The sequence below is a fragment of the Pongo pygmaeus genome, chromosome 12 (assembly GCF_028885625.2).
Source record: "Pongo pygmaeus isolate AG05252 chromosome 12, NHGRI_mPonPyg2-v2.0_pri, whole genome shotgun sequence".
Lineage (NCBI taxonomy): Eukaryota > Metazoa > Chordata > Mammalia > Primates > Hominidae > Pongo > Pongo pygmaeus.
The window spans coordinates 79716777-79732555 of NC_072385.2; the positions used below are offsets into that span (position 1 = coordinate 79716777).

General features: G+C 42.2%; 2 protein-coding genes across 5 annotated transcripts in view; both read left to right on the plus strand.

Moving 5' to 3' along the window:
- The window catches only part of PSME4 (proteasome activator subunit 4), a 100866-nt gene extending 97994 nt beyond the window's left edge, over window positions 1-2872 (plus strand). For all 3 annotated transcript variants that reach the window (XM_054476176.2, XM_063649380.1, XM_054476177.2), the window contains 3 exons: window positions 44-177; window positions 700-838; window positions 1351-2872. In XM_054476176.2, the coding sequence (XP_054332151.1) occupies window positions 44-177; window positions 700-834 (269 nt within the window). In that variant the 3' untranslated portion in view covers window positions 835-838; window positions 1351-2872. The remainder of the gene's footprint in view (window positions 1-43; window positions 178-699; window positions 839-1350) is intronic.
- A 9025-nt stretch (window positions 2873-11897) lies between these two features.
- GPR75 (G protein-coupled receptor 75) lies at window positions 11898-14674 on the plus strand. Of its 2 annotated transcripts, XR_010123246.1 has the most exons (2): window positions 11898-14028; window positions 14302-14674. XR_010123246.1 is itself a non-coding variant. In XM_054476182.2 (1 exon), the coding sequence occupies exon 1, from the start codon at window positions 11898-11900 to the stop codon at window positions 13518-13520; it is 1623 nt and encodes a 540-aa protein (XP_054332157.1). In that variant the 3' UTR covers window positions 13521-14674. The 2 variants fall into 2 exon arrangements, 1 of the variants encoding a protein (XP_054332157.1); XM_054476182.2 differs by having other exon boundaries at window positions 11898-14674.
- Window positions 14675-15779: the final 1105 nt, after the last annotated feature.

Consider the following 15779-nt stretch of genomic DNA (forward strand, 5'->3'; position numbering starts at 1 on the left):
AGACATGTAAATATTTGCACAAATGTTGCTGTTCTCTTTGCAGAGTTGGTCAAACGCCATGCTGGGGTGCTAGGACTTGGTGCATGTGTTCTTTCTAGTCCTTACGATGTTCCCACCTGGATGCCCCAGCTCCTCATGAATCTCAGTGCACATCTAAATGATCCTCAGCCTATTGAGGTACAGTTCTTCCTTATTAATTTGTACGTGTATTATCAGTGATGTTTTCTAAGAAACCATAATAATAATTTCCTATACACTCTGAACTAACTGCTTTCGTAAAGCTACTGCCTCTGCCAGGGCTTAGTCTGCTCACCAGTAATTATTTAAAAATTACAGAGACCTTGCTGCCACGGATATTTGAGATCTTTTGGTAGTGAGGAAATTACTGTAGCTTCTATCCCTCCCAGTCCAATGGAAGTAAAGTACTGTCAATATTGTTGTGATAAATTTTACGTTTCTATTTTTCTAGCACTGCAAAGTATTTTACTGGAAGCTAATATTAAATAGGAAATTATGATGGCATTTTTAGTAACTCAAAAGACCATTGACTTTGTCCTTCTCATTGGCTTTTTGGTTTTGTAGAACTTGGTGTTGTGTGAGATCTGAAGTCTAGAGGGATGGTAATTTAACTAAAAGTATCCTACATATGATCCTGGTTGTCCAGAGAGGTTAAAACTATGTGGGTTGTCTACTTTACAGATGACTGTAAAAAAAACCTTATCCAATTTCCGAAGGACTCACCATGACAACTGGCAGGAACACAAACAGCAATTCACTGATGACCAACTGCTTGTTCTCACCGATCTTCTTGTGTCACCATGCTATTATGCATAGAAAGGTAAGTCAGCAAAGTTCTGAATTTACATTGGTTTGGTGACTGAGAACTAGATATTTATTGTTTTTTTTCTTTTTGCTGACATTCTTAGAGGTCAGTGTTTAGATAAAGTTGGATGGCGGGGATTGTTTGTTTTTAAACATGGCTTTTGCTACGGCCATTGGAAATGAGAATTTTGCTGTGCCTCCTTGCTTTAGGTTTAAAGCAGAGAAAATGTGTGACTGCTTTTGGACCTTTGTAAATGAGTGGTGTCAGTAGCCTGGGAATAGTTAAAGGAAAATAAATCTTATTCTCAGTTGCCTCCTGGGTGGGGCTGGGACATTTTGTGTGGCCCTGAGGACTCTGGGTTCTAAAAGTTGTGAGAACATTTGATCTGGATTCTTACACCCATTCTGTTAAAGAGGGAGCACCCAGAAGCCTTTCTACTGGAATAGGAAGAATAAAAATTTCATTTATTAGGCTTTTAGAGTTGGATGTCTTGTTACCTAATTGAAATTTTTTCCTCCCTGATACAGATGACTAGTCCTCACTTCAGGCTCTTTTCATCAAAAATTCCACACCCTCAGGTACCATCTGTGGTGGCTCTCTGCAAGTTTTAAAATTGCCTCTGCTGAGCTCTCATCATTTTGGTGGTTTCTGTGTTAGATCTCGTTAGTCTGCATTCCACAGCTTCTCAGTTGCCATTTGATTTCCCAACTTGTCCGGAAGTGTTTCCAGAATACTGATCACTTTTTTTTTTTTGAGGCATCTGACAAAGTCACAAAGTCTCAGACTAGAAATAATTACCCAGTATGATCATGGCATCCAAGACCAGAGTCTCGGAACTCATTAAGAAACAGTTTACTTGGAATGGAGAATACCCATCTGTAATACAGGTCCTGTCATTTCATTCATCTCAAATTGAATTCTTCCCAAATGGCTGCTGGATTTAGATGGTAGTAGGGCTGTGGGCCATAAATCTGAAGCCTTGAGAACCGTGGGTCTGGAGAGTCATGAAGAGGGAAGGCAAAGAGGGCAAGTCCTGAACCTAACCAGTGACCTGATGGATTGCTCGACCAAGACACACAAGTGAAGTCTGTGTCTGTGCACTTCCCACAGACTGGAGTTTTTGGTGCTGAATAGAGCCAGTTGCTAAAAAATTGGGGGTTTGGTGAAGAAATCTGATTGTTGTGTGTGTTCAATGTGTGATTTTAAAAATAAACAGCAACAACAATAAAAACCCTGACTGGCTGTTTTTTCCCTGTATTCTTTACAACTATTTTTTGACCCTCTGAAAATTGTTACACTTCACCTAAACGGAAGACTGCTGTGTTTGTGGAAATTTTGTAATTTTTTTCTTTATTTTATTCTCTCTCTCTCTCCCTTTTTATTTTGCCTGCAGAATCGTTGAGAGACTAATAAGGCTTAATATTTAATTGATTTGTTTAATATATGTTATATAAATGTAAAAGATTGTATAAACTGTAGAGATAGCATTGGCAAGACTTTGTACAGATGCAACCTTTTACACAACATCATTGTGTAATTTGTAAAGATTCACATGTAGTTCTTTATTATAGTGATTTTGGGCTTTTGTACCCACTGAATGCCATTTTTTGTGTTTTTAAATTATTTTCTTTATCTTTCCTTGTTACAAAAACTGAGATGTGGGGTTTTTCTTTTATTTTTTTTTCAGTTCACTTATCATTAGAATGTCTGAACTTTTATGTAACGTTTTTGTGTGCATCTCTCAATGCTAATACCACATGTTTGCCTATGACAAGTTTATAGAGTGAAAGGTATCTTCTGGGTTGAAATAATTCACAAATTGGTGAATGTCATCTTGCAACACACCCTGTACAGTCTTCCTTAAAGGAACACTACAGTATATTTTTAATATCTACATGCTGAATGACTCAATACAGACCTAAGCACAGCAGTGGTCCTGGTACAGTATTTAAGTGTCAGCATACACAGGCGTAATCCCTGTATAAAGTAGTGCCAAACTGATTTCAGTTGTGTAACTAGTTTAAAACCCAATAAATGGATTGTTTTTAACACCTGGCTTTTGTCTTCATTAAGAGGAGAAGACAGTTCTGTAGGCAGTGACTCCTGTGGATTTCGTTTTGCAGCTGTAGATTTGTATCTGTAAATGTATGTCCTCTGACCAGTATAAATTATCTGGATCTGCCCTGTACAATACAGTAGCTACTAGCCATATCTGACTGTTTATATTTAATTAAATAAAAAATGTATTCCCTCAGTCTCACCAGCATATTTTTAAATACTCTTTAGCCACATGTGGCTAGTGGTTGCCGCACTGAATAACATCGATTAACTTTTCCATCATCACAGAAAGTTCACCTAGCACTGACCTAAGTGATTGATTCTTTTTGTGTGGAGGTGTGGGAGACAGAGTTGCTCTGTCATCCAGGCTGGAGTGCAATGGCACAATCTTGGCTTACTGCAACCTCTGCCTCCCATGTTCCCATGAGCAATGCTCATGCCTTAGCCTCCGGAATAGCTGGGACTATAGGCATGCACCACCACGCCCGGCTGATTTTTGTTTTTTAGTAGAGACAGTTTCACCTTGTTGCCCAGGCTGGGGTCAAACTCCTGAGCTCAAGCAGTCCACCTGCCTCGGACTCCCAAAGTGCTAGGATTACACGCGTGAGCCACCGTGCCTGGTCCTAAGTGATTGGTTCTTAAAATTGATGTGCCTAAGAATCATGAGGGGATTTTGTTTAAACGTACAGGGAATTCATTGTTCCCACTTCATGATATCAATTCCTGGTCCTGAGGCCACACATTGAGAAGTGAGGCTTTACGTTGTATGTTGACCACTTCAGCTTTTTCTAAGTAAGCTGTATGAAACTGCCTTAGCAATGGTTCCTAAATGGGAACTTTAAAAAAAGATGTAAGATACTGGATGTCCTCTCTCTTGCTCAGTGAAAACTTCTCTGGCAGGGGTGCTCAGGCATTACAATATTAGAAGCTCTATGATGATTCAGTTGTTCAGCCAGGATTGAGAACCACACGAATCCCACCACAGACCTAAAAAGGGTACATTAACCTGAGTGCCTAACATGCTCCCAGGTGATTCTGATTCTGGGTTTGGAAGTCGCTTATTACTTTGATATTTCCCCCAGTGACATTGTCCGGTAAATTAATTTTTTACCAATAGGAAAAATGAAATTTTTTACCAGGAGGGAAAAGGAGAAGAGGGAGGAGAAAAGAGTTGCATGGCTTATATGGTCTAAGATAGTTCTTAAAATGTATATGGTGCATTAAAAAGCATGAGAAGGACAGCAGGAACTGTGTTAAGGGTGGCAACAAGATTTACTAGAGGAGGAGGGGAGAGGCTGACCTGTGTTTGGAAGTCACTGTTGACTGGGCATGGAAGACAGCATGGGCCACTCTATGAGGGTGGATGAGAAGTGAGGAGAAGAAAAAAACCTATTTATCTTTTTATAAGGTCAAATAAATCTTTAGTTTCTGAATGGATCCTTTAGAAAGCAAAGACTGCAGATTGTGTTTCAAAATTTAGGAGGAAAATTTACTCACCTATTAATGTAAATGAAAGTGTAGGTGCAAATATATGATAAAGCTGTCTTCAAATATTTGAAATACTTGTCATTACCAAGCCCTCTAAGCCACAGGCCACTTTTGGTAATTAGGAGTGTAGCCAGAAAGACTAAGGAGCAATTTTGTCTTATTAAAAAATTAACTTTTGGCCAGGCGCAGTGGCTCACATCTGTAATCCCAGCACTTTAGGATCGCTTGAGCCCAAGAGTTTGAGACCAGCCTGGGCAACATAGAAAGACCCTACAAGAAATTGAAAAAAATAGCTGGGCGTGGTGGTACGTGCCTGTAGTCCCAGCTACTTGGGAGGCTGATGTGGGAGGCAGAGGTTACGGTGAACTGAGATCACGCCACTGCACTCCAGCCTGGGTGACAGAATGAGACCCTCTGTCACAAAAATAAAATCATGAGCTGTCATCACAGGAAAAGTAACTTTTTCTACATGGCCTTCGTAATTGTTTTTGTGTAGACTTTGTCTTAGTATATCCTAATTGTTTTAAATATTCCTTTTGAACATCAAGGTTGTTTTCAGTTTCCTGTACTACAAATTACACTGCAGTGCACATTTTCATGCCTTTATGCTTTAAAACTCTTCTTTTGTTGGGGCAGTTCCAAGGAGTGAGAGATGCTTAGATCAAGAATTTTTTTGTTTTAAAGAACATTTTAACAGCTCTCGTATTTGCTGTTTTCCTCAAAGTGCATATGTATCCATTTGCATTGCAATAATGAGTGTATTAGAAGAATGCCAGTGTCAGGGCAGATTGATAGCCAATTCACGATCTATAATTAGCCCTGCTTATTTGCAGATTTTCCATTTTTTTACTACTACCAATGTTTTTTCCAGTTTTGCTCACTTGTGGATTTTGTAGATATACTAGTTTTAGCCTCGTTGAATGGTTCTAGCTAGTTCTGGAACTTCGATGAGTCCTGATTTCCTCTTCTAGATCTCTAGAATCCTTTATGATTTATGGTTTTTTGTTTGTTTTCAGTTTCAGACCATTTCTCCGGTAGATATAACTCTGATGGTCTCAATGCAGCCCAAACCTATTGTAATCTCCATTCATATAGCCAAATGTCTAGAAATGAACTAGCATTTATTTATGCAGTAGCTAATTTATTATAGAGAGGTATATAATTTTGATCAGAATTCCCACTCCAAATGCTAATGAGTATTTTTCTGTGGATTGTTTCTGGGACTCAAGGTTACCATTATTGATAACATATACTGGAACTGCTTCATTGCAAGTGGTTGGGAAGTGGAATATGTGGGAAATGGAAAACTTTCTCGAAGTTATTTCTAAACAGAATTCTGATGGCATACTCAACTCCTGGACTGAATAATAAATTATCCAGCCTTCTTGCTTTTTGTTTTTTCGTTTTTGTTGTTGTTGTTGTTTGTTTTGTTTTGTTTTTATGAAGGCACAGGGAACTGAAGAAATTGCATTAATTAAATTACTTGATACTTGCTAGTTCTGTTTTAAAAAGATAAACCGTTAGCTAAAATGAAGAATCCAGTAGCAACAGTCTAAGTATTTCATCTGAATGGAATCAACTTTGGTTTTCTGGTAACCAGAGTGAATGAAGGAAAGGGCATTCAAATAACATTCTCTGTTTCTAAATAGCATCCCTGAGGTTAGAAAAGTAGTGAGATCCTAGTTAGCCAGGTTGGGATACTGAAGGGGGAAGAGTTTAACTGGTTTTATTTTGTACCCATAATAGCAGACATACTTAGGAATGTTACTTGATTGTTCAGACTAAAACCTATCTTAGGAGTTCATTATTTTGGACATGTATGAATTCTAGAAGAATGAGAGAGGATGGTAGTTTTAGTTTTGTGTTTTTGCTTAATAAAATTAGCCTATACATTGCACTATGATTTATCAAGATTTCTTACATTCAACATAGTATTAAGTAATTCATCAATATCCATGATTCCTGGGCTTGGTCGTTTTATTTGCATAGGTAGTTTCTTTATACTTTGCATGTTTCCTGCCAATTAGTCCCCTTGCTGAGTTCCCTCAGTGAATTCACTAATACCTTAAGAGAGCTTAGGTAAATTCAAATAGGTTTAATTTAAATTCTATTACAATGACTTGATTTGTAAATTCTAGGTCTCAAAGTTCCAAACTGGAAGCCGCCGCCAATTTAATTCATGAGGAAAAATATTAGCCGCAGCCTAAGTGAGGAGCTAGTTAGGACGTCTTAAAAGCGCGGGGAACGAGGAGGAGGTGGGCTGCGGGCAGGGTAAGCAGCCTAGGGAGGCCCGCAAAGATCTCCCTGGGTCCCTGCGTGCCATCAGTACCCCTATCTTTCCCTTCCTTCCTTACCACTCCACCTTGCTCTGCGTTTCAGGTTTTGGCTATTTCAGGGAGCCTGAGTTCCCCGAACAGCAAAACCGCGAGCCTGAAAAACCTTCTGGCTCAAGCGCCCCTCGTGCGGCGGGCAGCGGGAGTGGCCGGGCTCTGGGCCCCAGGAGGCCGGCGACGGAGGCGCGGAGGGTGCGGGGCGCAGGCGGGGCGCCAGGCCCGGGTGTCCGGCGGAGGGGGCGGTGCCCTCGGCGTCTCCGTGACTGCGCCTCTGCGCCCGCGTCTTGCCGCGGCTCCCGGGATGCGCGGAGGCGGTGGCGATGGCGATGGCGATGATGCCTCTAGTCCTGCATCATCCAGAGCGGCAGGCGGAGCTGGGGTCCGGACTGCGAGATGGAGGAGGAGGGGCGGCGCTGCGGCCACCCGGCAGGTGAGAGGCCGCGGGCCCCTGGAGGAGGACAACCCCACGATGCCGGAGACGGCTCCCGGAGGCCGGCGGGATAGCGAGGAGAGCGGCTGCGCTGGGCCAGGCCCGGCTCCGCGTACCTGTCTTCCTGGTGCGGCCTGCAGGGTAGCCTTCTCGCCCGTCCCTGCCGGTTCCCAGGCTCTGCTCGGCCGTGGAACACCCCTACCCACCCACCGCCCCTACCCTGGCTGAGCCCTCCTAACCCACCACCCCTCTGCGGATTCGTTTGCAAGCTTACCTGGCCCGGCCTAGGCCCTCCTTACCGTCACCTCACCCTTCTCCGGGAAGCCCCTACCCACCGCCAGCCCCTCACGGGGGGTCGACCTCCCCTGCCGCAGTTTCCCACTCTGTCCTCAGGCTGGGGGCTCCCCGGCCTCTTCATCCCTCCCATCAAATGACTCAGGTCTTCCCATCCCATTAGCTGCTCCGGGTTCAGTGTAGTTCTACTGGATAGAAAGAGCAAGGGCTTTGAAATCAGATAAATCTGGCTCGACTCTTAGTGACCTTGGGGGAAGTTATCTAACCTCCCTGAGGTTTTCCTGATCAATAGAAATACAATGGGAATCACAATAATGCAGAACCTTGCTCTCTGTGAGGATTAGGCTCTGAAAATGCTAACCTAAGACATTTTGCGGGGCGCGGGGAATGGGGTTGGAAGAATTCAGGTCGTGAGTTGACTTATAAAAGCCCCTATAACATGTTTTAATGTTCACTAAAAATTTAAAACAGCACACTAGATATATCAGAGGCTGTTCACACATCTTAATGAAAAATCATTGCCACTCAAATTATACAATAAATTTTCATCCATATTCTTTGCTTGCTAGTTACTTCAGGATGTCTCATTTGTAAGAATATGCATGTGAATTCATTCTTACTGCAGCTAATATGCATGCTTAAGACTGGTGTTCCAACTTAAAATCTTTCTGATTTTATGACTTTAATCACATCTTCTTCTATAACCTATTTTCCGTCCCAGAGATAAAGAGTAGCTTGCATGTTTGCATTGCAAATAACATGGGTAACCTTTATTGAATATTTATGAGTAGCAAAGCAGTATTAATTTACTCCCCTTCCAAAACCACTTTTATTTTCTGCCGTCATCATGTCATTCCAAATTATGATCACAGCCTCCTTTTTCTTAAAGTCTCAGGGGTGACTACTAAGACCTGAGTTTACTTTCCCTCCATTTTCTTGATTTCTGTTATACTAAAGTTTTTCTGCAAACCTTTTCGTCTGTTCTGTCCTCTGCTTTTTCTCCCTTTTCTCTTCCCAGCCCATGATTCCTTTTTTTCTAATTATCTCAATAGGAGTGATTTATGATTACTTTATATGTGAACTACAATTATCAACTTTGCCAAAAAGATATGTAGAAGAGTGAGTGTGTGTGTGTGTGTGTGTGTGTGTGTGTCTATCTGTATCTACATAGATGTAGATATAGCTATATAGGTATATTAGAATTTCGGATTCCAGAAAGTTTCAGCGGGAAAGGGATTGCAATATCTATTCATAGGATTATTGTGAGAATGAAATAAAGCTTGATAATTTATGTAAAGCCTCTAGAATAGGTGCCTGGTGTGTAATAACCACTTAATACTTCTGACCTGGGGATGCCTCCCAAAAAGGTTTTGTTGTTGTTCGGGTTAGCATGGTGGTGAAGAGTGTGGAAGAGCAACTGCTTAGATTCAAATCCATGTTCCACCACTTTAAATAACCTCTCTTTGTCTTGGTTTCCTCAACTGCAAAATGGAGGTGTTATACCAAGTATTTCAGGGTTGTTGTGAGGACTCAATAAGCTAATAGTGTGGAACATTGAGAACAGTACCTGGCACATCATAAGCACTTGATAAAATTAATATACTAATAATGATGCTGATAATTATACTGCCATTGTTATTTCCTGACCTGGAATTCTTATTTTTTTAAATTTATTGAGATTACAGTGGCTCACACTGTAATCTCAGCACTTTGGGAGGCCAAAGCAGGCAGATCGCTTGAGCCCAGAAGTTGGAGACCAGCGAGGGCAACATAGTGAGACTCCATCTCTATTAAAAATATATATATTGAAAAATTTAAAATTTGTTGAAAAAATGTAACTGTACAAAACGTGAAAGTTGCCTCTCCTCTACCCCAAATCACCTTTTTTCCTCCTGCCTCCTATTCTTGACTAATGTTAGTGCTTCATCATCTCATTTTTCTCTTAATCCCTTTTTCCAAATATCTCTTAGCCTGAGGTCTTCATAGCTTCCATCATCCCGCTTCATTATTACCTAGTTACTTTTCATTTCTCTTAGCATCCTAATTCCAGACTCCTCATTCTTCTAATTTCCCCAGGCCAAATTCCTGCATCCCTCTTCACCCCTCTTCATTTCTCTACTTCCAAAGAGGAAACCCTTGGAGATAAGGGGGTTAGAGACACCAGTATCACCTCCCTGGCTCTTCCTGCCTCCTCAAATTGTTTTCTACTTCTCTTTTCGTAAATTAGCTCTAGTCCTCCCGTTAGCAATTTTTAAAAACAGTAAAAAATTGTCTTTCTCACTATATAGGTTTCAAAGATGTTCAGAAACAAGTATACAGCCTTTAAGTGGAAATAGAGCTATCTGGTACTATTTTAAAAAAATTCTAACCATCAAGAAAACAAAAGTTCAGGATTTTCTTCTCTTATGGAACTTTTATTTAAAAGGAAAGTATAGAAAAGTTGGTCTCACTTTCCAGTGGACAAATTCACCTTATCGTCCTGATCTGTACCATATGAATGTTAAGAATATAGATGAAGTTATCTTCTTCCTTGGTGAAGGACACCAGTCAATTATATGGATTTCCCAGGACTGGTATATGTCTGATAGTCACTGGCATGGCTGTATCTTTTGTTAAATGCAGAGAGACTTCTGTATTGGGTAGTCCATAGCTGCTAATTGGAGCCCCAGGTAATCTCTGACTGACCTGGTTCATTCTGCCGTACCCCCTTGATCCGGCAACTAAAGGGTTAACAGCTGGAGGCTTCTGGGATCCAGCTTGAGCTGGTGGTTAAGTACACTGAACATCAGCCCTGGACCTCCGCAGTGCCACTTATTGTTCCTAAAATTCTAGATTAAGGCAAACGCTTTTTGGTTGTCAAGAACATAGTGCTGTCTCCAAGGAACAGCTTAGTCGGTCCCACCAGAAGCATCTGTTGGGAGCAGGTTGGGCACCAAGCTATGCAGGACTTGGGGATTTGGGACAATGTAGATTTGTGTGAGTGCACATTAAGTCTCATTGCAAAATAGGAAAAAAAAAGTTAGGAAAAAGGAGCAAGAAGTTATTCTTTTAAAGTAGAGACTATGCCTTACTCATCCTAGCGCCTAGCACCCAGCACCTGGCGTAATGCTGGCATATGGTATGCACATAATTAATGTAAATTGAACGAACGAATGCAGGAATGGGTGCATACCTCCTGCTTCACCATCAGTGTATTCTTGTTGGGATAATGGTAACTCACATTTATATAGCAGTTTAGACTTTACAATGTGGTGCTTTGCACCTTGTAAATTTCTAGTATAATTCCAACATCCTTGGTTACTTCCAGTTTTCCGTCTCACATGTAGTCGTACACAAGGTTTTTTTCCAAAGGAGAATATGTAGTTAATTGGCCAAGAAATTGCAAGCTGGGGGAAAAATTATAAATACTGGGAAATAAAGGATTCTTCGTAGGGAATGAAACAGGGTTTGTTAATGATTTATGGGAATTATGTGAAGGGCCACATTATGCATCAACAATACCCTCCAGCCTATATTTCAAGCACATGCAGTTTTTTTTGCCTCAGTGCCTCTGTGGCAAAGACCTACCCCCACTTCTCTTAACCTGTCTGTCCCCACTCCATACCCCCGACCTTTCATCCAGCTGGCCCCTACTTGCTAAAGCTCCCTTCATCCTTTCCTAGATCCCTTTCCAAGTTGGAGTAGGTTCCCCCCTTCCATGCTGTCACAGCACCCTGCAACCTTGTTAGGCTGTAATTATTACATAGTTAGATTGATCTCCAACTAGACTGTGATCTCTTTGATGGAGAGATTACGTTCTTGTATATCTTCAGTGCCTGACACAGAAGTGTTTCTAAAAGTAACATCTGCACACCCCTCAAACAGAATCACAAGGGGCGAGGCCAAGAAATCTGCTGTCCAAGTGATAACTTAAACTTTTTAACATGCTCTTCAGGTGACACTTAAACTTGTTTGAAAACCTCTGTGTCATAAAACTAAATATTAGCTGTATGATTGTATTTGTTTGTATCTTTTTCTGTGTTGGGCTTTGTGAGGAGAAATGCTTTCTATGCACCAAATCAGAGCTGAAAAATTCTAGTGTTTTGTTAAAAAAAAAAAAAAAAAGAGAGCTGGGTTTGGTGGTGCATGCCTGTAGTCCCAGCTACTTGGGAAGCTAAGCCAGGAGGACTGCTTGAGCACAGGAGTTCAAGTCCAGCCTAGGCAACATGGCAAGACCCCATCGCTAATAAATGAATAAATTTTTCTCTCAAGGTAAGAGATACTAGTACTAATACTACTACTAATAATGAGATCACTGTATGAATTCCTTTCTGTTTCTACATTAATCCCTTTCTGTTTCTGGGTGTGCATTTTTGTGTGTAGGCTTATCTGCCTTGGGCCTCTTTTGTCACATATTGTTCATCTGTGAGCTGAGGCCCTGACTCACTGAGTATTTTTGGGGAGCAGAAGAAGGAGACATTTCTCTCTGAAGATGAACTCAACAGGCCACCTTCAGGATGCCCCCAATGCCACCTCGCTCCATGTGCCTCACTCACAGGAAGGAAACAGCACCTCTCTCCAGGAGGGTCTTCAGGATCTCATCCACACAGCCACCTTGGTGACCTGTACTTTTCTACTGGCGGTCATCTTCTGCTTGGGTTCCTACGGCAACTTCATTGTCTTCTTGTCTTTCTTCGATCCAGCCTTCAGGAAATTCAGAACCAACTTTGATTTCATGATCCTGAACCTGTCCTTCTGTGACCTCTTCATTTGTGGAGTGACGGCCCCCATGTTCACCTTTGTGCTATTCTTCAGCTCAGCCAGTAGTATCCCGGATGCTTTCTGCTTCACTTTCCATCTCACCAGTTCAGGCTTCATCATCATGTCCCTGAAGACAGTGGCAGTGATCGCCCTGCACCGGCTCCGGATGGTGTTGGGGAAGCAGCCCAATCGCACGGCCTCCTTTCCCTGTACCGTACTCCTCACCCTGCTTCTCTGGGCCACCAGTTTCACCCTTGCCACCTTGGCTACCTTGAAAACCAGCAAGTCCCACCTCTGTCTTCCCATGTCCAGTCTGATTGCTGGAAAAGGGAAAGCCATTTTGTCTCTCTATGTGGTCGACTTCACCTTCTGTGTTGCTGTGGTCTCTGTCTCTTACATCATGATTGCTCAGACCCTGCGGAAGAACGCTCAAGTCAGAAAGTGCCCCCCTGTAATCACAGTTGATGCTTCCAGACCACAGCCCTTCATGGGGGTCCCTGTGCAGGGAGGTGCAGATCCCATCCAGTGTGCCATGCCGGCTCTGTATAGGAACCAGAATTACAACAAACTGCAGCACGTTCAGACCCGTGGATATACCAAGAGTCCCAACCAACTGGCCACCCCTGCAGCAAGCCGACTCCAGCTGGTATCAGCCATCAACCTCTCCACTGCCAAGGATTCCAAAGCCGTGGTCACCTGTGTGATCATTGTGCTGTCAGTCCTGGTGTGCTGTCTTCCACTGGGGATTTCCTTGGTTCAGGTGGTTCTCTCCAGCAATGGGAGCTTCATTCTTTACCAGTTTGAATTGTTTGGATTTACTCTTATATTTTTCAAGTCAGGATTAAACCCTTTTATATATTCTCGGAACAGTGCAGGGCTGAGAAGGAAAGTGCTCTGGTGCCTCCAATACATAGGCCTGGGTTTTTTCTGCTGCAAACAAAAGACTCGACTTCGAGCCATGGGAAAAGGGAACCTCGAAGTCAACAGAAACAAATCCTCCCATCATGAAACAAACTCTGCCTACGTGTTATCTCCAAAGCCACAGAAGAAATTTGTGGACCAGGCTTGTGGCCCAAGTCATTCAAAAGAAAGTGTGGTGAGTCCCAAGATCTCTGCTGGGCATCAACACTGTGGTCAGAGCAGCTCAACCCCCATCAACACTCGGATTGAACCTTACTACAGCATCTATAACAGCAGCCCTTCCCAGGAGGAGAGCAGCCCATGTAACTTACAGCCAGTAAACTCTTTTGGATTTGCCAATTCATATATTGCCATGCATTATCACACCACTAATGACTTAATGCAGGAATATGACAGCACTTCAGCCAAGCAAATTCCAGTCCCCTCCGTTTAAAGTCATGGAGGCTATAGGATCTTATGTAAACAGTTTTTGTTTCTGATACTAATGGACTTTATTCTAACTTTGAGATCAATGGCAGATCAAAACCTAAAAGATTCAACTGAAAAGTTGGCAGTTATGGTTTTCTTTCATCTGATGTGTCAGTATCTGTTGATTTGCTTTGTAGTTTATTGACATCTTAAGATTTGATGTGAAAGTTTTAGATTTTTTACCCTGATCTTTGCCCCAGTCTTTTGTACCGAGCCTTTAAATAGATGCCAGGAATGAAGCTACTGTGTTAAAGTAGAAAGTTAACCGATTGTCATGATTTGAGTCAGTGTTATGTGTCTTCAAAATAAGATATTGACTGGATTTTTTTAAAGAATGTGAAGATATGATTTTTGCTGAGGTGTTATTTTTATTAATTGAATTGTAAATTTTGATTTTTTGAAGTGTTGAAATCAGGAACACTACACCTTGTTGGTAGCAGGTTGATTTGAATAAATAATATATTGTTAGCTGGGTGCAGTGGCGTGCACCTGTAGTCCTAGCTACTTGGGAGGCTGAGGCAGGAGGATCACTTGAGCCCGGGAGTATGAGTCCAGCCTGGGCAACACAGCAAGACCCTGTCTCTCAAGGAAATGTATATATTCTTTTTTTTTTTTTTTTTGAGACAGAGTTTCACTCTTGTTGCCCAGGCTGGAGTGCAATGGCATGACCTCGGCTCACCGCAACCTCCACCTCCTGGGTTCAAGCGATTCTCCTGTCTCAGCCTCCCGAGTAGCTGGGATTACAGGTGCATGCCACCATGCCCGGCTAATTTTTGTATTTTTAGTAGAGACAGGGTTTCTCCGTGTTGGTCAGGCTGGTCTTCAACTCCTGACCTTAGGTGATCCGCCTGCCTCGGCCTCCCAAAGTGCTGGGATTATAGGCATGAGCCACCGTGCTCAGTCAGAAATATATATATTCTTAAGGCAGAAAAGGTGATAACTCTGTCTTTACCAAAAACACTCACACAGGTATTAGGTACTTTTCTTTCATAGGACAGTCAACTAAGAATATAGTATTATGATTATTGCCATTTCTTATTATAGGCATATTTTATGTCAATTGAGTAGGTTTACAGTTCTTTTGAAAAGAAATATTTGGGCCGGGCGCAGTGGCTCACGCCTGTAATCCCAGCACTTTGGTAGGCTGAGGTGGGTGGATCACCTGAGGTCAGGAGTTCGAGACCAGCCTGGCCAACATGATGAAACCCCGTCTCTACTAAAAACACAAAAATTAGCCAGGCATGGTGGCAAGCACCTGTAATCCCAGCTACTCGGGAGGTTGAGGCAGGAGAATCGCTTGAACCTGGGAGACAGGTTGCAGTGAGCTGAGATCGTGCCATTGCACTCCAGCCTGGGTAACAAGAGCGAGATGTCATCTCAAAAAAATAAAAAAGAAAAAGAAAGAAAAGAAATATATTTTTGCTTGTTAAAAGTGAATTCTTTCTTTCTTTATTTTTTTCCTGAGACGGAGTCTTGCTCTGTCGCCCAGGCTGGAGTGCAGTGGCATGATCTCTGCTCACTGCAGCCGGCACCTCCCGGGCTCAAGTGATTCTCCTGCCTCAGCCTCCTGAGTAGCTGGGATTACAGGCATGTGCTACCACGCCCAGCTCATTTTTGTATTTTTAGTAGAGACAGGGTTTCACCATGTTGGCCGGGCTGGTCTCGAACTCCTGACCTCAGGTGATCTGCCTGCCTCGGCCTCCCAAAGTGCTGGGATTACAGGCGTGAGCCACCCCCACTGGCCCAAAAGTGAATTGTTTCTGAATGATCTTATTCAAGAAGCCTAGTGAAGAGGACTGCATCTATGGTAGAGGTGCACTGTTCCCAGGAGAGAAGGCACTGCTGTAATCATCTCGGTGTTCGGTGGAAAACAGTGTGGACTCCTGTCATGCATTGGGCAATATTTATTATTGCTTAACAAGGTGTAGAGATGAGACTGGGAATGTTTTATGTTTTCCTTCTGTGTGAGAAAAGTTTACTAACCACCTGAGTATTCAAGTAACTATTTAGAAATGACTTTTTTGTCTTTATTTATTACTATGGTAGAAAAATTCTCAAGATAATCTATTTTCAAACTAATTGTTTTATTTCTCTCCCATTAATCTTAAAGTGGAAATGGGCAGAAAGAAAAAATAGATTTAAGTATTTCTATACCTGAAACTAATTTTACTATATGCCCTGCGATTCCAAGCATAACAACTGTGAACTCATATTTTTATGTAAA